Source organism: Leptodactylus fuscus, chromosome 3 (assembly GCF_031893055.1).
Source record: "Leptodactylus fuscus isolate aLepFus1 chromosome 3, aLepFus1.hap2, whole genome shotgun sequence".
Taxonomy (NCBI): domain Eukaryota; kingdom Metazoa; phylum Chordata; class Amphibia; order Anura; family Leptodactylidae; genus Leptodactylus; species Leptodactylus fuscus.
The window spans coordinates 177,758,597-177,782,427 of NC_134267.1; the positions used below are offsets into that span (position 1 = coordinate 177,758,597).

At 41.1% G+C, this 23,831-nt stretch overlaps 1 protein-coding gene across 1 annotated transcript in view; it reads right to left on the reverse strand.

Annotated features, from left to right (window-relative positions):
* Positions 1–8,147: 8,147 nt before the first annotated feature.
* Positions 8,148–23,831, reverse strand: part of PCOLCE2 (procollagen C-endopeptidase enhancer 2) — a 45,040-nt gene continuing 29,356 nt past the window's right edge. The window contains exons 6-9 of the mRNA XM_075268852.1: positions 19,844–19,998; positions 12,457–12,540; positions 10,369–10,536; positions 8,148–8,735 (exon numbers count right to left, since the gene is read on the reverse strand). Coding sequence (XP_075124953.1) covers positions 8,605–8,735; positions 10,369–10,536; positions 12,457–12,540; positions 19,844–19,998 — 538 coding nt within the window. The 3' untranslated portion in view covers positions 8,148–8,604. The remainder of the gene's footprint in view (positions 8,736–10,368; positions 10,537–12,456; positions 12,541–19,843; positions 19,999–23,831) is intronic.

Consider the following 23,831-nt stretch of genomic DNA (forward strand, 5'->3'; position numbering starts at 1 on the left):
GCGTATCTAATCCTCCCCCGTGTGATACTGTGTGCAGACGCATGTATCTAATCCTCCCCCATGTGATACTGTGTGCAGAGACGCGTATCTAATTCTCTGGCTTGTGGTACTGTGTGCAGAGGAATATATCTAATCCTCCAAAGCTCCAAAGTGTGGTACTGTGTGCACACACACGTATCTAATCCTCCCCTGTGTGGTAATGTGTGAAGAGGCGCATATCTAATCCTTCGGCGTATGGAACTATGTGTAGACGCGCGTATCTAATCCTACTGCATGTGGTAGTGTGTGCAGACGCGTGTATCTAATCCTATGGCTTGTACAACTGTGTGCAGACGCGCGTATCTAATCCTCTGGAGTGTGGAAATGTGTGTAGACGCATGTATCTAATCCTACGGCATGTGGTACTCTGTGCAAACGCGTGTATCTAATCCTATGGCGTGTACAACTGTGTGCAGACGCGCGTATCTAATCCTCTGGAGTGTGGAACTGTGTGTAGATGTGTGTATCTAATCCTTCGGCATGTGGTACTCTGTGCAGACGTGTGTATCTAATCCTATGGCGTGTACAGATGTGTGCAGACGCGCGTATCTAATCCTCTGGAGTGTTGAACTGTGTGTAGACGCCTGTATCTAATCCTTCGGCATGTGGAACCGTGTGCAGATGCACGTATCTAATCCTCTGGAGTGTGGAAATGTGTGTAGACGCGTGTATCTAATCCTACGGCATGTGGTACTCTGTGCAGACGCATGTATCTAATCCTATGGCGTGTACAAATGTGTGCAGACGCGCGTATCTAATCCTCTGGAGTGTGAAACTGTGTGTAGACACCTGTATCTAATCCTACGGCATGTGGTACTCTGTGCAGATGCGTATATCTAATCCTATGGCGTGTACAGATGTGTGCAGACGAGCGTATCTAATCCTCTGGAGTGTTGAACTGTGTGAAGAGGCGCGTATCTAATCCTTCGGCATGTGGAACCGTGTGCAGATGCACATATCAAATCCTTCAGTGTGTGGAACTGTGTGCAGAAGTGCGTATTTAATCCTCTGGTGTGTGGGACTGTGTTCAGACCCGTGTATCTAATCCTGTGGCGTGTGATACTGTGTGCTGATCTGTGTATCTAATCCTCTGATGTGTGTATCTCAGTTTGGATATCAGTGTTGTATTTTGCATGTGGAGTGACCGTGTGTATTACAGTTGGAATATGAGTGAAAGTCTTGCAGGTTTGTATTGTATAAGGGGGGGCACTGTGTTTGGAATGCTGTATCTTAGCAACGGTACGTCCAAGCGAGTTGGAGTCTCGTCTTAAACCTTCCCGGATATCTGAAGTATCTCTGTACCAAATTTGGTGAAGATCGGTCCAGTCGTTTGGTTCGCATTAGAGAACAGACAGACAGACAGACAGACAGATGGACAGACAGACAGACAGAAAGACAGAAATTCATTTTTATAATATAGAGAGATTTATCTCACCCCACCATTACCTGAGTCCTGACTACACAGCACAACTTCTATAATATTGATATTTCATCATCAAGAACTGGTCTGTAGTGTCCATAGCCGATGACCCAGACAAAGCCTGGGAGCTCCCATGATCTTCAGCCTCAGAGGTTCTGTACCCTGTCATACATATGTATGTATATTATTATGTCTGAATATCTTGGCCCTCAGGGAATCATAAAATGCTGACTTGAGCTGTTATTATAAACCCGCTAAGCAACTTCAGTGGACATTAGTGGCCCTGTGCTGAAGAGTCATACAGCAGTACTGTGGGTATTCACATGATTTTCAGGGGCAGATATGGATTAGTACTATCAGGACCAGCAAAATGTATAGGCAGCAATAGAAGGCAATGATAAGTTACCTTTTTTGGGACATGTCTGTCTTTAAGATAACTTGTATTGGATTGGTTGGTAGTACTATGTGAATTATCTGTACCGGCTTATCAATAAAGAAGGCATATTTTAAGCTAATCTTATATGGCAGGAGAATTATGCATCTGTTAAGAGGACTGGAGACAGGTGAATGACCAATAGGGACTTTACCCCTCCATCAGCAACAAAAATATAGACAAATTTCTATAACTAGGTTCACATCTGCGCATGGATCTCAGTTGTTCAGGTCCCCCAACCAGACCACTAAAACAGACTATAATGAGGACTGCCAGATGTCCTACATGTATCGCCACTGATTTTCAGTGGCCTCTTCACTTGAGTCTCCAATGGGGACTCTGGCACAGATGTGAACCGAGACTATCACTATTATGTGTGTAAGGGACTGTGTACTGTATGTGTAGGCAGCACTTTCCAATAATTGGAGGTGGGTGCAAAGTTCCACAAGGGGCTGACCGAACCCCTCCACAAAACTTCATGTATATGAAAAGAATTGGACAGCACTCCACTGAGCTTGAATAGGTTTAACAATCCATGTACAACACAGGTGAAAGCCGCAGTGTGTTAAGGTTGGGATGAATACAGTTGCAGGGGAGTAACTATCGGGGTAGCAGCGGTAGCAGCTGCCACAGAGCCCGGGACATTAGGGGACCTGGCGGCAGCCACTACCACTGCAGATCTTTTATTTATTTATTTTAATAGATCATTACCTGCTGGAGTAACTCCATAATGATCAGAGGCCCAGGGGAGGTAACCTAAAAAATGCTGTTACTTACCTCTCCTGGCTCTGGAACACTTCAGGCCTACTTGGGGATATCACATACGTCGCCTTATGCATTGCAACGCAAGCCCCGGCTCAAGTGATGTCTGGTCCATCCTTGAAGATGGCTGACGTCAGCAGGAAGTGCGCCGGAACCCAGGAGAGGTAAGTAACAGTGTTTTTTATGTGTGTATACTCCCTGGGTCTCCTGATTATTATACTTTGGGGTCTGAAAAGTTTGCCACGGGGCCCCACCATTCCTAGTTACACCACTGTACAGTTGGTAAGTATAAGCACCGTATCGTTTATTGCATTGATTGCCCTTCATCAGGAAGGTAATAGCTAGCAACAAGGTTTATGATATATGTAAAGCGTGGGTCCAGGTAGGTGACCCAAGCAGAGGTGGTGTGGAATGTGTGCAGCAGTAGGAGGGACTGTGTGATTCGGCATTGTAGCATTATATCATCAGTCACATCGAATACAGTATGAATAGTATATAAGCCAAGAATTTGTACAATAAATCTCTCTTTTTATATATATGTGTAATATATAATATATATACTATATACTATACTACTATATATACTACACTATATATACAAATCGAATGGTTAAATTCTACTGCACAGAATCCTTTCCGACAACAGGCTGGAATAGTGTGAGGTTTCTAGCCACATCTTTATGGAATATGATATTGTGATTCCTGCTTTTAGCCTTCTCTAGCCAGCTGAGATGGCTATCATAGCTAACTGCAATCCCAGTGGTTTAGCGCTATTTCTGGAATGTGTAAACTATAGAGGCCAAGGAATAGAAAAGGTTTCTAGTATTCACATAACAGTCCGGAGGTGGTTTCTATTCACACTCACGAACCAAGTGAAAGGTTCCTCACTTACAGTATGTCTAGAATGTAGCCGGCTATGCGCTATGGTATGCACTGTTTTCTCTGTCACTTTTTTTCTCTTTCATCCTAACTGTAAGTCTAAAGGATTGACTTGGAAACACTCTATAGGATTTAGGAAAATATCATAATACAGGGGGATTACCTAAAAGTGTACTGGTGCCATTCCAAACCTCAATGTGGGGTATATAACAGCCGAAGCCAGATATTTAACCCTCGTATAATATATGCCGTACAATCCTGCAGCTCTAAATCTGAGCCAGCCAAGCCCACTTTGTAGGCAGTTCAGTCCACATGTAGCTCCCATGAAGGAATTGTCTTGACATGGTGGAAACGTTACTCTCTTTTATACTCCTTTTCCAGGTATCTGAATAGTATCGATTTTGCAGTTTTTTAGTTTTAGTATTAGAATATGTGCTTACAATGCCCGAGAGTACTAAAAGCTGACTACATCTCTGTACTTAGGATTCAGTGTATAGAGGTGGTCACCTACTCCTACCTGGCGAAGCAGTAAATTATATAGTGATTTAAAGGGAATTTATAAACTATATTCTATTTTACTGAATGAAACCAAATGATAAAGCAGAGTGCTTTTTTCTCAACTCTTTTAACTTTAGATTTTTTTCTGTATTCAGTACATTATGATGGGGACAGTCATGACGCATCAGCTGCTGGTAACAACAATTAGAGATATACTTTACAGCTGCCAAATGGCCCATAGACTCAAGTGTCTACAGATGTTTATTGAGGTTTATGGGAGAGATTTCTAGCTGAGATCTGTGACCTGTACAGTGATCATTGTGCAGTGAGGAGGAGTAGATAAGCTGTGATCATCGCCTATTATGTTATGGTAGTCCACATGTTTCCTATATGTAAATGATACCTACCAGTCCTGATAATGAAATCTCCTACAAAATAAAAAGCGTTCACACAATTATTAGACTTAGAAGGCATAGCGTTAACTGGAGAACAAAAAAAAGGATTAAAGTTTTGTTTTTTTCCAAATAACTTAGCAGAAAAAAATTACACTTTATGCAAAAAAAAATCAAGGAACTAAAGGACAGGACCAAAACCTGCTGCTGACTCAGCATACTTTAGACTCCTGATAATTTAATTCCATTCCACACCATCAAGGGCACATCAACCGCCATCAGCCAGTAGTCATCATGACAAGGTGTGCTCTGGCAAAGTCACTACCATCCCCATCAACACTGCAGGTTTGGGGTAGATTAACCCTATTACTGTGATCAGACCACAACAGACTACTACTCTTATTCTCTTCACATTCACCCTGAGTTGCTGCATCATCTATCACAACTGGTACCTCTGAGAGGAGGAGCTGCAGGAGATGGTCTAAAGGCAGCCAGAGATGTCATGAAACCCTAGACAGGTATGTAACGTGCAAAAATATTCAGGCTGTGAAGTATTGTCCATTTGTCAGCTCAACTGTGGCCCCTCTAAACTCACAGCCTAATATTGATGGATGATGGTATGTGCCAGGCTCAGACTGGCACAGCGGTGAATAACTGATTCCCTTGGTGGTCCCCAGCTCGCTCTAGTTTGGCACAGTAAATAGCATTGGCTATTTGTCGATATAATATACTGGGTCATTTATTTATTTTTACACTAGCCTCTTCCATGACTTTGTCTGTGTGTTGTTCCTATGGCCCCCACCTGTTGGGCACCCCCTGCACCCCCCCCCCCTCTTTAGCAGGGGCCCCTCCGCAAAATCCCCTTACTCCCCTGCCGTCACATGCACTATCCCACTGCCGAATGACATGGCGTAGTCAGCAGAGCTAAGCTTGGGGTTCGGGAAGGCGCAAGACCAGTAAGTTCAGTGCGGCGTCGGGGACTGTCGCGGGCTGCCAAGCGCTTTCCGGCGCTGCGGCCTAGGCTACAACTGCAAAGTGGTGGCGTCCTGGAAGATATTGTGTACGTCGGCAATGTGCGCATGCTCCTGCAAATACAGTGTAGTTGCTGTGGCTGGCCGGGCAGTGTCGCAGATCCCGATTGCGCTGGTGTTCGGCAAAGGTGCCGGGTCCGGAGCGTGGAAGAGGTAGGCCACTGGAGTAACCTTAACGTGAGCGGGGAAGTGTGAAAGTATGTGTGAATGTTATTGCCTGGGGTTAGGGGCTAGCCCGGAGGCGGCAATAGGGAGTTTGTGGCTTGCTATGCTAAGAAGTGTGTGGGATTGCAGACCTGCTGCTGTGAGTTCTGGTTTTCTGTGGCTCCTGCCAAGAACGTATGTCTGTGATTGTGACGAAAAGTAGCCTTTCAATCCTTTCACGCGAAACGGTTAAGCAGTTTTTGCGTGATTGAGGAACAAACATCCAAACACACAAAACCACAAACTTTCACCTTTATAATATTAATAGGATCCTTATGGGATTGGATCATTGGAGCCTATTTTTAAATATGGATGTCAACATCAATTTCATTCTTTTCAACTGGATTCATCTCTGACCTAACAATTTGCATTTGTTGCCCATTGTGATAATGCAGGCTACATCTCTGTCTAGCCAAAATGGCTTCTGTCAACCATCTACTATCACACTAGCCAAAGGGACATCAGATATGGTGGATCAAGATGGATTACAATTATGATCTCTTTTTTTTCTATTTGTAGTTCCATTTATGGAGGGGACATTGCAGGGATTCGGTGTATAATAAAGTTAATATCACTTTATTACCTAGCACTGGAGAAAAATGTGAAGTTACATGGATTTGCTTTATTTTTCTTTGTATTTGAACTAAAAAGAATGAAATATCAATTACCTCTGTTGAGAGGAGGATAGACAGGTTTACCTATCAGACTCCCACGCTACACCATTGCTACTTGTTAGTCATTAGTTTCTAGAAGCGTTTCCTCCACTCCACAGATAATTACTCACACAATGAATTATGCAGATGGCAGATGTCACATCCAATTAGTCATCAGAAGAAGCAGATCAAACGAGATTGTACCATGTCATAACTCCATTACAAAGTGATCAAAATATCCAAACAGACAGCAAAGACACAACCTGACAAACACGTTACATAACTAGATATCTTCTTAATGTGCCAACTAAACAATGTTGATTTTAGTCAATATGAGTCAGTTGAAGGTTCCTAAATCCTAAGACATGTAATTCAGTGGTGGCCACAGGGTTGTCCGTGCCGCTTGTGTTTATAACTATGGACATCTCTTTGCAGGCAAATGTGTATACAACTAAGTCCAGATCCTTGTAGAAGGGACTTGTCTGTCTTTAAGCATGCCAGTCTTTTCCAACTCTGAAGCCTCCTTTGCATGTAAATAGCAATTTTTGCAATATACAAATGATGGAGACATATTTTAGGGTGTGTTTTTTTTTTTTTTTTTACCTTGACTGGGCTTCTGTCTTCACTCTCACTTCCTTGCCCTATACACTCCCCAGCTCCGCCATCCAATATTTGATTGACAAACCCCATCCAGGGCAGTGCTCCTGGCTGCACTGTACTAGTCTGATGTCATCAGGTACATACAGTACAGGTAGTACATCATAGCCAGGAACACATATTATGGCGGGAGACTTTCAATCAAATACTGGAGGACCGGACTTGGTGGGATATATAAGAGGGAAGCTAGAGCAAAGGGTTAAGCCCATGTCCCCAAAGCATTTCTTCCTTATTTGTATATCATGAAAATAAGGTATCGGCTGTATAAGACCAGCATATTTGGATACAAGAGATTCACCTCTATAAGATACTGGGCTTGGTTATATACAAACTTTCCTGCTGACAAATGCCCTTTAACTGATGGCTTGTTGGATGAATGGTTAACTACAAATATGTTTGCTTTTCTGTTCCTATATTGGAACAGGAATAACTGACACAACAGCAAAGATGTAAACCTGCCCCAAGCAGGGCAAGATCTAGGCAGTGTGCGCCATAACCTTGTAGCTAGAAATGTGGCACATAACAAGAAAATGTTTATGAATTTATTGCAGAGAGGAGTCATCCATGAACTGCTCATATACAAAAATATATGTCTAAAACTGATCCAACCCTGCCTAGTGCTCAGTTGTATATAGGGTTAAGCCGATCTTGAGATTTCAGGATCGATTTTAAAATCCGATTTCCGATCATTTTCCAGCCGAAAGTGAAACTTGCTCGATTGACAATCGGAATCCAATCTTTTCCAATCCCGATCGCTCAACCCTAGTCAATGCTTCTCTATGGGAAAAGTCACTTTTAAGGTTGAGCTGATCTTGAGATAATCTACGACCTCGATCCTGCTGTAAAAGAACGGGATCAGAATTCTGATCGCGATCATGAAATTTACTCGATCGCCGATCAGGATCCGTTCTTTTCCGATCCCTCAACCCTAGTTGTATAGTATTCTCCATGGCTACAGTATACACTAAAGCTACATTATACATGTAAGCCTATGAATTCACGCACTATACCATACTAGGAGCTATTTCATTTGGTAAAGTTGACATACAGAAAGAGGATATTTTTCACATTCAAGAAGATAATTTATTTTTATTTACACCATCATTTACTTTAGTGACATTAATAGAATTAATAGTCTATAAAATAATTAGTGGGTAGACTTTATTAAGCATAGATTAAACACACAAAAAATGCATTTAAAAATATTTATTACACTGGAAAAAAAAAATGTTCTCAAAATAAAAAAAGACCAAAAAATATAAATATTGCACTTAAAGTTTTTTCATATGTTACATCACCATACTTTTAACTCCTAAAAATAGAATTTTTCATAATTATCAGAAATGTATAAATAAAACAGATTTCAAAGTAGTCGGAACCTAGAACAGTTCAATTTATAAGTCAATGGAATCTCGATGGGAGAAGCTTATATCAGAGCTCCCCTGACTAGAGGTGCAAGGAATTACAATGGTTAATGATGGCCAGCCCAGTCTAGCAGTGAACGTATAAGCACTGCCAAAAGATGATGACGGCTGACTGAATTACAGAATTCCTAACTTCATGTTATCTTTCTCTTCAGTCAATAGAAGTACAGTCACATACTGTATTTCAAGAAAAAAACAAAAAAAACAGACATCTAACATCTCTTGTTTTTCAAGGTGTTCATTATTTTCTGATTCTTAGTTTTGAAACTCATGACAAAGTTGCTTGGTAAAATCTTTGCTCGTCCTTCTTCATCGACTTGACCCATGATGATATAATTCAAACCTGTTGGAAAGACAATAGGATGAGATATAAGCTCCTGACACTTTCTAGTTGAAGCAATGGTCCAGTGGCAGCACAAGCCTCATTTGTACAATAATGTACAAATGTACAATAATTTGGTGTTCCTGGCTGTTCTAATCCTCTCATGGGGGATGCCTAGGGGGAGCAGGCTGATAGATTTACTAAAACACTGCGTATTACAGGACCTGCAAAGTGGGTGGGATTCTGGGTAATCCTATACGCACATTACAGAAAAAAATCTGCAGCGTAAATGCTGCCATCTCAAAGATGCTCACATTTGTAAATCGCAGTATGTTAGCTATAACTAAGGGAATGCTGATGTTTTCTGTATGGTTATAATAGAAGCAGAAAGCACGGCAGAAAAAAACAAAGTCAAGAATGGCTACAACGTCTTATAAATATATAAGACGTTCTTATACTTCTACCTTCTGCTTAAACCACTGCTGGCTTTGGCTCAAAAAAATACAGAAAAATCTGCAACAAAAAAAGTTGCGCTTCCACAATGAGGAGCTTCAGCCTTAAGAAGATTTAGCTGTTATAGCATACATCAGTGATTCCTACTCCTAGAGAACCCTTAATGTCATTCCTACCTCTGAGGAGCGATGTGAAAAGAAGGTAAAGCTTCAATAATTTTGTTCCTGCATTATTATTTGGCTCACATATATTTAAAGGGGTTGGCCACTTTCGGACCAATATTGAGAAACAAATGTTTATTGTTTGTACAATAAAAAGTTGTACAATTCTCCAATATACTTTCTGTATCAATTCCTCACAGATTTCTAGATCTCTGCTTGCTGTCCTTCATTCTGTTACTTCTAAGGATAAAACTCTGACCATGGTCATGTGATTTACGGTCCATGGTCATGTGGTGAGTGCACAGGTGCACAGCTCGTTACCAGGCTGATGTCTGATTATTATGCTGTGACTTTAACAAGCGGCACCTGTGTGCTCATCACATGACCATGGTCCATAAATCACATGACCATGGTCAGAGTTTTATCCCCTAGAAGTAACAGAATGAATGACAGCGAGCGGAGATATAGAAATCTGTGAGGAATTGATACAGGACGTATATTGGAAAATTGTATAGCTTTTTATTATACAAAGAATAACATTTGTTTCTCAATATTGGTCTGAAAGTGGCCAACCCCTTTAATGTTTTGCAAAGTATTTACCTTCCCTGTTTTTAAAATGACAGGCCTTGTTCTTCCTGTGGTCTGAGGGACTCATGATCATGGATCAAGGAACGCCAGAAGACCCTAGTTGGGCAACACTATTAAAGCCTGACTGGAGGTTAAAACTATTCGATTTGGCACTGCATTGCTCGACCAGACCCTTGGCTAGCTGACCTCCCTTTGTTGTTGTTCATCTTGTCTGCGTTGTGTGTATCACATATATAGGAAGGGATCGTCTTCGAGTTGCCGCCTATTACATAGGATAGGGCCTAGCAATAGGAAGGGACAGTTGGGGGCCTCAGCTTAGGGCTCACTGTCTCTTGTGCCCCTTCCTCCAGGGTTCTCCAGCAGATTCTGAGGAATTGTCATCTAGCAATTCCATAACAACTATTGTCTAAGAATGTCACATAATTATATGACAACTGCGAAGATTTACTTACCTCTTCTGATCATTGGGCACTGTTTACACACCACAATAATCTTGGCGCTCATGGATTTTCCGGCTTGCTGGATGGCTAGTGTCCCTTCTTTATACACATTGATAATTGACACTGTTGCGTATACACTCCCGCCTCTGCTCACCGTTGTTATAACCGTGCCAGTAATCACTTGAGAAGTAGAAAGGAAATAATTTTGTAACATGTAGCCAATGTTAGCATAGTTACTTAAGAATGTATGAACTACCCCAAAAAATCTGTAGTTTCAAAATGTCATTATTCAGGAAATGATCAGATTAAAATATGTCACGGATTTTCCATGGCTGACCTCAGTATTTCTGCCACAGATGTATCACGGATCTTAAGCCACAAAATTTCCACTGTAATCCAACATATTTGAACATACCCTTAGGGTCTTGGCACTTGTAGCAACAAAAATACACTAAACAAGGAGCCTACGCATTGGCCATCGGCCTATTTAATAAAAAAAAAAATTGTTTTAGTATTCTAATAGACTTTCTACAATGACTTTTCACAGTTTGCTATTGGCCTTCTGGTTATTAATTTAAGTAATAACGTAAAGGCATTGTCCAGTTTCAGCAAATAAATGCTATTGTATGTGCAATGAAAATTTATATAGTTTTCCAATATACTTTCTGTATCAATTTCTACTTTCCTATATTTCTGCTTGCTGCCATTTTTTTGTTTACTTCCAGTGGATAAAACTTACTCCATGGCCATGTGATATATAGTCCATTGTCATGTGATGGACAGTCCATAGTTATGCGACTGACACAGGTGCAGAGTTTTTATAGTCAGAGCTCAGGATTCAGACATCATGGACTGTGAATCACATGACCATGGACTGTGTATCACATGATCATGGACTGTGTATCACATGACCATGGACTGTGTATCACATGATCATGGACTGTGTATCACATGACCATGGACTGTGTATCACATGATCATGGACTGTGTATCACATGATCATGGACTGTGTATCACATGACCATGGACTGTGTATCACATGATCATGGACTGTGTATCACATGATCATGGACTGTGTATCACATGATCATGGACTGTGTATCACATGACCATGGACTGTGTATCACATGATCATGGACTGTGTATCACATGATCATGGACTAATTTTTATCCACTGGAAGTAAACAAACAATGACACAGAACAGAGATCTAGATATCCATAAGGAAAGTATATTGGAAAACTCTATAAATTTTCATTATACACACAATAATATGTATTTGCTGAAACAGGGCAACCCCTTTAAGGGAGTTTAACCACTAATGCCATTTATACCCCGTTCCATCCCCTGACAAAATGCTAGTTCGGAAGTCCAATAGAAGTGAATTGAGTGGTGGCTGAGCATGTACTCTGTTAATTTGTAGCTCTTGATCTCATGATCGGTGTCGGTCCTAGTGGTCAGATCTACAATGATTAAAACCGTATCCTTTATCCTTTGGATAGGAGATAAATTATTAGTGGGAAACCCTTTAACCATCTATAGATTCTTAGATGCATCACTAAAACCAGAAATGTAGATCTCGCCTTCCCATCATTGTGGAGAGAAATGTAGATCTTTCCTCCACAATGATAATGCAATTCCAGCAAATAGTATACTTAGATGTTGAAAGGAAAGGAAATGTGTTATCATGTATCTGAAAAGTGCGTAAAACAAATTATCTGCAAAGACGCTGAACATTTGGCTCTATTTTACAAGTATAAATTGTTGAAATACAGCATTAAGAAGGTTTCATCCCAAAGTGACAATACTGTCCTTGTAGAATAAAAATACACACCCTGAGTTCCAGAAATACAACATGTAGGAACAAGATGTCTGAATAAAGACCTTTATATAGTAACAGTTCACCTTCTGTCTGGCCATTTGTGTTTATGCTGTTTGCCTAGGACAGATGTTTACAGTTTTCTAAATGTCTCAAGGAATCCTTTGAGCTGTAAGACACAGACACAGCAATGTGCCAGCTCACAAGGCCAGTTGGTCAGTATTAAAATGCACAGCAGTAAATGAAGGATTAAGAAATAAGAGCGGGCAATTTTTCTCATACCAAAGTTACTTGAGCAGTAATGGCTCTCCAGGGTCCCACTTCTCTTACACTTTTGCTGGCACAGTGCAACTGTTGGTTTCAGATCTAAGAAAAATAAGGAAAGACGTGAATATCATGAGTAAGTAGACAATGGAACTAATAGTATTACAAAAGAGTCTAATATTAGTGTGTGTGGGGGGGGGGGGGGGGGAGTGTCCACCTTTATCAAATTGATGGCCTAACTTAAAGATAAGCCATTAATGATATATTGGAGAAGGCTGACTGTAGCGACCCCCATAGATCAGCTGTAATGGAACACGTAGCTCGCAGTATAGACTCAAATGGGACAACACCGCTGTAGCCATACCCATTACTACTAAAAGTACGGAAAGTGAGCAGTCCAGTGCCTGACATGTAGTTAATCCTGGGGCTGTATGTTCTGGTAAATAGCTTATTTATGGGGTTCCTGACACCCAGATCCCCACCAGCCTAATATTGATGAGCCAACTTAATGATAGGCCATCGATCTGAAAATAGAGAAGGATCCCACTGTGAGATTTCGACTGCTCAGTCCTTCTGTTTGTAGGAGAGGCATCTGGCAGTGACTTCTACCCTCTCCCCATTCACAACATTTTCAATAGCGTGCACGTGGATACTACTGAGTTTGGGAGAGATAGGTGTCTGCTGAACAAGTGCTGACAGCTATCTACGGTTTATGGCCAGCTTTACTCCCATTTATTTTTGGAATACTCCTCAAACAAAGACAAATGGTAGAAACAACAACATAGAAGCCATGGGAGCTGTGAGAGTATTACTAAGTGTTCCCGTATTATCTCCCTCCTATAACCTTTCGCTTCACTTCTGGTTCTCATTTTACACAGGAAGGAAGAGAAAAAGAGATGAAATAAAAAGTAATAACCTACAGGAGGCTCTCCTCAAAGACCAAAGGCTCAGCCGTAATCCTCAGCATCCCTACAGCTCACACTGTCATTCACCTTTTGTTTTGCAGAGGCTTCACCCCTGATTTCCGCTTCCAGACAGCCGCCATAATGATTAATGTGACAAGTTATAACCTATCTGGGTTACAAAGACATGTTATCTACATAGGCTTAATAATAGTAACTCTGACTTGGTGCTTATAACGATTATTAGACGCTTCATACACATTTAAAGGGATTTTCTCCTGTTTTTAATAGGATTTCCATTCATTAGTTCAAATTGAGGCAGAATTCCTGTGTATGTGATGTGCAACACATCTATTCCATGTGTAAAGTGTCTACAAGGGCTCTAAGGTGTTGTGGCGTAGGGTATTGTATTTGCAAAATGTGCAAGATGTATTTAAGGAGTTTGCCTTAGGTCATCAATATTTGATTGGCGGGGGTCTGATATCCAGGACCACCCCCCCCCCACACACACACATATTGAGTACTGGTCACAGGCCACATCCTGCAGTGGACCCCCCACCCCTCCCAGTGGCAAAAAGTTGCCTAAGGGTGCATGCACACTACGTAACGCCGGGCGTGTATGAGAGCCGTACACGCCGGCGTTACAGCAGGGCTGCCGAACACTTCCCATTCACTTCAATGGGAGCGCTCGTAAACGCCGCTGTTACGAGCGCTCCCATTGAAGTGAATGGGAAGTGTTCGGCAGTCTGCCGTAATGCCGGCGTGTACGGCTCTCATACACGCCCGGCGTTACGTAGTCTGCATGCACCCTAAGGCTAAGGCCCCACATTGTGGAAATGCTGCTTTTTTGTTTCAGATTGTGCTGCATTTTTTTTTTTCAATCAAACCTACTACAGAAGAAATGGCAAATACGAAGGAATTTAGTACTTCTCTGTAGTTCTATGGCTGATATAAGCCAATAAGTGCAGGTGCCGTTGTCAGACCCATACCAATTTCATATTGATGACCAATTCTAAAGATAAACCATCAATATCTAAAGGTTTGAAAATCCAGTCAATGTCAGGGAACATATTCACCACGCTAACAGTCTAAGGGTGCGTTCACACGGAGTAACGTGCCGTGTGATGTGGCACGTATACGGCGTGTGAGACTTTGCGTGCCGTAAAAGCTCCCATTGATTTCAATGGGAGCCTGGATCGTATACGTGGCGTTATTTTGCGGCCGTGAAATCAATGGGAGCATATACAGCACGCAAAGTCTTACACGCCGTATACGTGCCACATCACGCAGTACATTACTCTGTGTGAACGCACCCTTAGGTTGGGTTCACACAATGTATTTTGGCTCGTAATTTGGCACGTAGACGCCGCGGGAGCTTTTGTGGGCAGTATACACTCCCATTGATTTCAATGGGAGCCGGGACCGTATACGCGGCGCTATTTTGCGGTCGTGATTTTGAAATCAATGGGAGTGTATACGGCCCGCAAAAGCTCCCGCGGCGTCTACGTGCCAAATTACGAGCCAAAATACATCATGTGAACCCAGCCTTAGAGAATCATTTACATCGATTTAACACAAATTAAAAAATGGGTTTTATAGTTCTAGAGAAATTTGTATGTTGAAAAAATGTCATCCCCCAATTGATGTCATAGAGGGCATTACATAAACTGTTGAGTGGTCGAGCAATGCAGGGGTTAATGACACTTAACATTAGCAGCCAGGAATGTAGACAGCTGACAGCATGTTGGGTATAACGTATCCTCCTTCCAACTTTCCATACTTTCCTTATTACATCACTCCCCCAGCCGCAAGGAAAGACACAACATGACACATTCATGCAGAGATTTATCAGACCATAAAGCCCATATTACATCTCAGAAACGGCAATATTTGTAATATTTAGTGATCACTATCATGTACTAAAAAATGGCGCAAAAATGCACATTGTATTGAAAACTAAATGTTCAAAATGTATCTAAAAATATAAAATATAAAATGAAATATAATTGTAGAGAAAAAGTATATACAAGATAAGAAGAAGGGAATGCATATATGTTACCTAGCGTTACACCCAGGATGATACAAAGAGAGAAAGATTGTAGGAACGGGGGTTTATTTAAAAGGGTTATCCAAAGTTTTAAACTATTTTTAGGATAGGCCATCAATTTTAGATTGTGGGTACAATTCTCAGCACCCCTGCTCCTGCCACCTGTTTGAAGAGAAAGCAGCCCTACATGAGCACCTCAGCCCCTTCTAACAGAAGGATAAGCCCCTTAAAGCTTTGTTCACACTGAATTGTCAAATATCCAAATAGGAAGATCTGAGTTAGTAGAATGGCTACAAACAGTTTACAGTCCAGTAATTTCTATAAAAAATGATGTAATGCTTCATTTCACCTGTGGTGGCACTGCTGAGTTATTAAACTGCTAAGTTCCTATATACTGTAAATTAGGGCTAATTGTTGGAGGACTCAGAAGTGGGGCACCCTGTGATCGGGATATGTTTGGACAGTTTTCTAACTTAAAGGAACTGTTTAAAGTAAAAAAAAAACAAAACAAACAATATTAGATTACATTTGTCCCACAGATCATACACAACAGAACAATTTCCAACCTAAATAATTGACAAAATGCTTTTGTGTCTGATATTTCTGTTTCATACTTGTGCACCACAGGTGGCTTCTCACGAGCACTGAGCAGATTGATGTTCTACAAAAGACTCAAATGAACACCAGAGGGCACCATAACAAGCTGTATCTAGACACATAGGCACTTTGTAAATTGATTTCAGTGGGAAAAATATGTTTTACCTAATTTACAAGAAAAATGTCATATTTATTAGTGGAACAGCTCCTTTAGGGCTAGTTCACACAAAGTAAAATAGTCCAGATTGTGACGCGGGAAGCCGCGTTAGTATCCGGACCAAAATGCGCCTGTCGCGGTTTCCAACAGTCGCGGCTTTTCGCTCCAGAAAATTGCAATATTGCAATATATTAAATAAGTTTACAATTTTGTGTTGGGTTACAAGTAGCTCACAGCCCACAGGTTGGACACCCCTATTGTAAACTTATGGACATGGAACGCTGGTACTTTAGAAACTGCCATACACTGCACAAGGAACCTAAAGAAAGGCAGTACACCTACTGGGGCAGATTTACTAAGCTACATGTATCAGAATTCTGTGTGAATTTGTGTGTCAAAAATCTGGCTAGCATTCAGTGCACACTATTTATTATGTGTTTTAGACACTTTTTCAGCCTTGTATGGCAAAGGAATGCAGCTTAGCAGAATAAAGATATGGGGGGTTTGGCTGAAGATATAACAATATGCGTTATAAACGGACCACAATCCTGCCGCATAGTTGTGATACAAAGTAAGCCAGCTAATAGGTAGTATATATTTAGACTATACAGCCACTAGATACAACAGATTTATTATACAGCACCGACCACTCAGTTAGATCTGGCACATTTTAAAATGGTCTAATCTAAGTGTGCACTGTCTATAGTCTATACAGGGGTAGTATCTGTCTCCGCGTTTCCACATACTGCACATTCCATAATATTGCACGTGTTGAGTGTTTCATGTCATTTACCTGCTTACTGAATACACTCGAGAGATGAACAATCCCTATGAACATAGCTGTCATGGACAGGATAAGGATGTAGTGCTTAAACACCACATTTACTTGCTATGTGTATGCTACGTGGTCAGCCACATTGGAATGCATGAAGAACAGAGGGAATCGTCAGATATTACAAGTCTTTAATTCATCTGACCCAAGCAGATTTATTTATAGTACTAAACATAGCATTTTCAGTGCCACTCTAAACCTCCAAAGAAAACCTACAGACAATTGAAACAAGACAGACCTCAGTTGTATGACAGCCTAAAATAACTTGTGGAAGAAATGCAAGACATGTATTACTGCTTAGATTATAGAGCGTCAGAAGCACCCCAGGGAGTACACATGGTGAAGGTCAAAGAAGTGTGATGTTTCGACATCTTGAAATACCATTACAATTACAATACAATTCTCCATAATATCAGTATAATCTACTACACAGCAAAGAAGGTTGTTTTCCCATATTCAGATATAAATATAGTTGTTGGAGGAGACATCCCAAAGCCTCCAGGTTCTGGTGTATAGCTTTTTAATCTTTTTCCCCCCATTTTTTACATACCAGTGACTGATCATTCAGTTTTCTGGTATACAAGGCATAAGTTGTTTTAAACCCTTTGGATGCCGTGATCAATATTGATCACGATCAAGATCACCCCCCCCCACTCCACCCGTCACCCCTCGGACCTCCCTACCCGATAAGATTGTGGGTTCCGAGGGGTTGCTGTGGCATCCAGGAGGCAGGAAAGTGGGGGGTATCAGAGCAACGTGGGTATAGACGTTTACATCAACCGAGACACCCTCTGGGCTCCAGATTACTCATTTGCATATCATGAAATAAATGATTTGGCAACCAAGGTGCGAATTTTCATGGGGATTAAGGTGTTATATTTAGATGAACCTGACCTATCCGTGTTGCTGGTGTAATATGCTTCACCTTGGTAACAGACTCTTTAACTTTGTAGACAATTAGAAATTAAATATTTTCGTACATATAAATAATTAAAAAAAAAAATGTCAGAATTTTAACGATTCTCTCTCTAACCATGACAGTCTTTTGTTATAACTGCCAGTGGATGTGACAATACGTGAAAGAACTTCCTATAGTAGACTTATCAAAAACCCAGACGTGATTTCCAGACTCATCTATCAGTCTAGACGCTACAGCGATGCCTCTGGTCTGTGCCGGTCGCTACATTAGCTGCCTATTCATTATAGAATAAAATATAAATCACTCTCATCCACAAGGCTCTCCATAATGCTGCACCTCCATACATTTCCTCCCTCATCTCTGTCTATTACCCAGCCCATGACCTAACACTTACATCCTCTGTTATCAGAACCTCCCACGCTCGTATACAAGACTTCTCCTGAGTTGCACCACTTCTCTGGAATGCTCTACCCCGGACAATCAGATTAACTCCCAATTTCTACAGCTTCAAGTGCAAACTAAAGACACATCTTTTCAGACAGGCCTATCACAATTGCTAATGTAAACCCTTCCGTACCCTAATTATAATCCCTAAAATGAACCCTTCTCTGTCCCCGCTCCCACATTTCCCCACATGATATGATGCCATTTCAGGTTAACTTTATATGTCCAGGCATCATCTGCACATTAAAGGACACAACTGGTGACAGCTTATACAGTTTTATGTTTGTGTAATGACAGTCACCTCTATTCCAAAATTGTCTGACCTCTGTATAAGCAATGCCGCCCCTGCTACCTCTTGTGTCACCCCCTCTACCTCATAGATTGTAAGCTCCTGCAAACAGGGCCCTCAGTCCCATTGTGTGAAGTGACTATTTCTTTGTAATGTATCTTTTTATCTGTACTTGAACCCTACAAATTGTACAGCGCTGCGGAATATGTTGATGCTATATAAATAAAATTTATTGTTATTATTTATTGTGGACAGCTATAATAAGGAAATCATGAGTGAGTTTCTGACAAGTGCCAGACCCTAGAAAGCGTCTGTGTCGGCATCCCATTAAGACAAAAGACTGTCACCGCTAAAATAGGATAGGTGGTAGGGAAAAGTTTCCCAAAATTGCCAGGATGCGCATTCTCTCTCGGGAATACAAGACACGATACACTCGTGGTACTTGATATAACGTAGAACTTTATTGGTATGGATAACGCATTTCGGGGCTGTATTACACTCTACTTAGAACGTACCCCTTCTAGCAGAGTTCTGCAGCTGCGCACTAAAGAAACTACAAGCATTGTTACACCAATAAGATAGTTAGAGAAAATCGTTAAAACTCAACAACATTTTTTAACTATTTACATTTGCAAAATGTTTAACTTTTAATTGTCTACAAATATAAATGTGGTTAGGTTCATGGGAAACCCCTTTAAAGTCAATGAGCTTTTGTGTAATATAGAACAGGGCAGCTACTGTTAATACTATGGGGTACAGAACTCAGAAATAGCAATACATGGATAAATGTAAAATCTTTCTTTTATACTGTCCAATGTTGTCTAAAGTGAACTATGGGGAAGGTCACACAGAACATCCCTGTAAGGCCTCACTGAATACTGTAGCAATGAGTCTGATAATTTTCTCATTATGTTTATTAGTTTGTGTTGAGTTGGATCTATTACAGACACGGCCAATCTCACTGTAATTCCTGGGAACCGCTTGATGTGTACAATAAGCTTTCTAGGACTTCAAAGGCCCCCCCTGTTTGGATGAACATCAGAACCCTTCCATTAAGATGCCATTTTCTTATCTGGGATTAGTAGAATTTGGTATCTACAGGTTAGCGCCCCAGCTATTAGGGGAGGAATGTGTTACAGGTAGAACCTTAGTGGGTCCTGATGTCCAGGAACTCATGGTAATGCAGTCCTGTACTTATGGTGAAGCAGACTGACTTACTTGCAGTTGTCGGGGCAGCCGTTGTGACCGGGGAGGACGTTGTCGTCAGTAACTTTTTTGGCCTGAATTTATAATGACCAATAAATCCATCGGCTGTGAGACTCAAGTCAGACAAGAACTGAATAAGAAGTTCATTTTTCTCGGACACAATAGGCCTGTAAATAGGACAGAAAACGTGTCAGTTCTCATTAACTTCCATATAACATATTGTGATTGTTCACATGGTATCTAGCCTGACTGGAACCATATAGAAATGTTATTAAAGAAGCAGTGTAAAATGGCAATAAATATAGGTTTTCTTCTGTCAATTCTAAACCTCTTTATCTATCTCTTCTTGTTTCTGGGAATACTAGATCATTCACATAGACATAGCCATAGCACCAAATACACATTTACCAGACAATTCAACACTGGGAAAGTGGGGATAAAGCTCATAGACAAGTATCTATGATACCAATAAATAGTAGATCAAAATGAAGGGACACAAAATATTGTGGAAATTATACACAAAAATATGCTACATTTATTTGATAAGAAGATTTCTCTCTACATGAATATTTTTATACCCCAGAAGACAAGTTGGTTACTTCCTTTCTCACTGATGACACCATCTACTACACTTACATATTATACATCAACCATAGATAGTTTAGTCGCTGCCAGATCTTGTCTTATATTCTAACAATTCAATCTAGAATGTACAGTCACAAGGGTGGCAATGGATAGAGACTGACCCAGTGGCAGTGATAAGGAATGAATGTTATTGGTACCGTATGGGGCTGAAAAAAAAATCATTCACACTCACGTTGTCGGCATATCTCACCGATCTCATCACGAGAGACAATGTACTGCCAACAATCTATTATAGTTCATGCTATATAAAAGACACAAAAAAAAATCAATTACTTGGGCCAGTTTTCAGGAACATCGTTTCCTAGGAAAAGTAGTTCCCAATAATTGTCCCATGTAAAGAGACCTTTACTATAACCACCAGGATGAACTAAGAAAAGAAAGAAGAAGACCCTTTTGGGGAATGGGGCCGAGCTTTAGGTATTTGCGTTGGTTTGCAGTCTTGATCTGTGGCAGGTCAGAGAGCTGTTTACACCCATTCAATGGAGTTAATCATTGTGTGTGGTCCTAACACCATTTCCAGTGATGAGACTGGCCCATCCTGATTCTCACAGATACAAAAGAGAAGGAATTTCAGTGTGAGCGTTTTATGACTTAGATTGTGGAGCAGAAAATGTACCAACATCCTGAACATATCCTAAAAAATTCCACCTTTGGGAAGAAAACCCCCTTATCCAGACCTGGTTTGCTGTGACAGATTTTCAGTGCCTCTATATATAATGCATAGTGTATTTTTTTTTTTTTTTTTTTATGTAGATTGTGAGCCCCACATAGAGCTCACAATGTATATTTTTTTTTCTCCTATCAGTATGTCTTTGGAATATGGGATGGAGATCCATGCAAACACAGGGAGAACATACAAACTCCTTGCAGATGTTTTTTTTTTGCCCTTGGCAGGAGTTGAACACTAGGACTCCAGCGCTGCAAGGCTTCACTGCTAACCACTGAGCCACCATGTGACTCCAAGTGTCTATCTTCTTTTGAGAAGACCACTCCTATTAGACCACTATTCAATACAGATTTGAGTGGCCATCTCACAGAGGCTTTACTATATTTCGCCTTCCAGCATTGATTGAATGCCATATGATGTAGTACTTTAGTGGAATAGATAAGCCAAATCCAAGTTTTCTATCTTTATTATAGCCTGCAAAAATGTATTGGGTTTGTTCATTAAATTAAGTTTTCCTTATTTGTTTCAGCACATAGACCAAATTAATCCAAAGTTTACCAAATTTGATCCCTTGCCTGAACTATACAGGACTGGTATACATCAATGGTAGCATCAGCCATCTTCTTTGGAGTGGCCTGCTGGGCAGTAGCATACCAGCCAGGGGCAGAAATAGACTTAGCAGGTTGGTTAGAAGGGCCAGCTCTGTCCTGGGGAACCCCTTGGACCCAATACAGGTGGTGGGTGACAGAAGGATACTGTCCGTGGTGAGCTCCATGCTGGAGAATAAATCCGATCCCATGTATGAAACTGTGACAGCACTAGGCAGTACTGTCAGTGACCAACTGCTTCACCCCATGTGTGAGAAGGAGCGCTATCGGAGGTCCATCCTCTAAACGCATTCCGGCTATATAATCAACATCAAGCTAAGCGGAGATCACTATGCACAGAGAACTAAATGATCCTGAGTCTTTCTTTTCTTCTTAGTTGCGATGACTCCTAGTATCTTTTCTATCAGCTATGAGCTTGTATGTGTTCTTTCTTGTAATATATTATTGTATTATCTTTGCTGCTGTAACACACGGAATCTCCCCAGGGTGGGACTATTAAAGGATTATCTTATCTTAACTTATCTTATCGTATCTTATCCTGTGGCATATAGCTCTTATGCCCCTGTTTACTTGTGGATTATTCTACATGGAAATACAAATTCCATTAGTTCCCAGAATATTCTTATGAATGTGTATGAAATCACTGCTTTCTCTGTTGTCCAGCAATGAGACAAACTACAAAGGAGGCTGCGGGAAATGTAACATAAAAAAAAAAACATACATACTTGTCCTCGGCGCTCCTGGACAATCCCATTAATAAATACATTCACTATCCTCACCAAAGTAGAGGCTATGGGTATGTACTGCCAAATGTACTATTATCTCAAGTAGGGGAACAGGGGACAGAAATTTGCATCATACCAATAATTATTGTGAAACAAGTTGTTTTCCGTAAATCCCTTTTCTACTTAAATCCCTTAGGTTTTGTTTCTCAAATGTGAAAATAAGTATCACAATCTCCTGTGGTGTAGTAAGTGAAGGCTACGTCATTCTCAAAGTTCCAATGTCTATTTCTAATTGGACACAAAGTTTTGTTTTTCACTCTTTTTGTTCCTAGAACATGTGCCATTTGGAATGGACGCAGAGAACCGCACCCACTTGTCCTAGTTTCAGAGCAATAAATATGAATGTGTGGAAGAGACGTGTTGAAATAAACAGATTATACAGTCCACTCTTCACCAATAGGAGAAGTAAAGAAACTCATACTTATGCTTTATAAACGTGTGTAGTATCAGTATAATCCACGGAACCACACTTGTCCCACAGGCCCGATGCCTTGGGGTAACACTGGACCCAGACCTATCCTTCAAGTCACACGTTCAAACCTTCAACACCTCCTGTCACCTCCAACTCAAGAACATCCACTGAATCCATTCCTTCCTCACCCCTGAAACTACTAAGATGCTCGTCCATGTCCTCATAATCTCCTGCCTAGATTACTGTAACACCCTTCTCCATGGACTCCCAGCAAACACCTTCGCCCCCCTCCAGTCCACCTTAAACTGCGCTGCTCAGTTAATCCACCTCACCCCCCGATCTTCATCAGCTGTTCCCCTCTGCCAGTCCTTCCACTGGCTACCCATAACCCAGCGAATTGATTTCAAGCTACTAACATTAACATACAAAGCCATCCACAACCTGTCCCCTCCATATATCTCCAACCTAATCTCACGCTACCTGCCCACACATAACCTCAGATCCTCCAATGACCTCCTACTCCGCTCTGCTCTCATCCGCTCCTCACACAACTGTCTCCAAGATTTCTCCCATGTATCCCCCATACTCTGGAACTCCATACCAAGACACACAAGACTGACCCCCACAATCACAGGATTCAAGAAGGCCCTGAAGACTCACCTATTCAGGAAGGCTTACAAGTTCCAATAACACTATCACCACACCACAATCTGAGCAGTCTCCCCCTCTCCTTCTGTCTCTACCCCCCCTTCCCTCATAGATTGTAAGCCCTTGCGGGCAGGGCCCTCTACCCCACTGTGCCAGTCGGTCATTGCTAGTGTTATATCTACCTGTATATTCTGTGTACTGTATGTAAACCCCCAAATGTAAAGCACCATGGAAT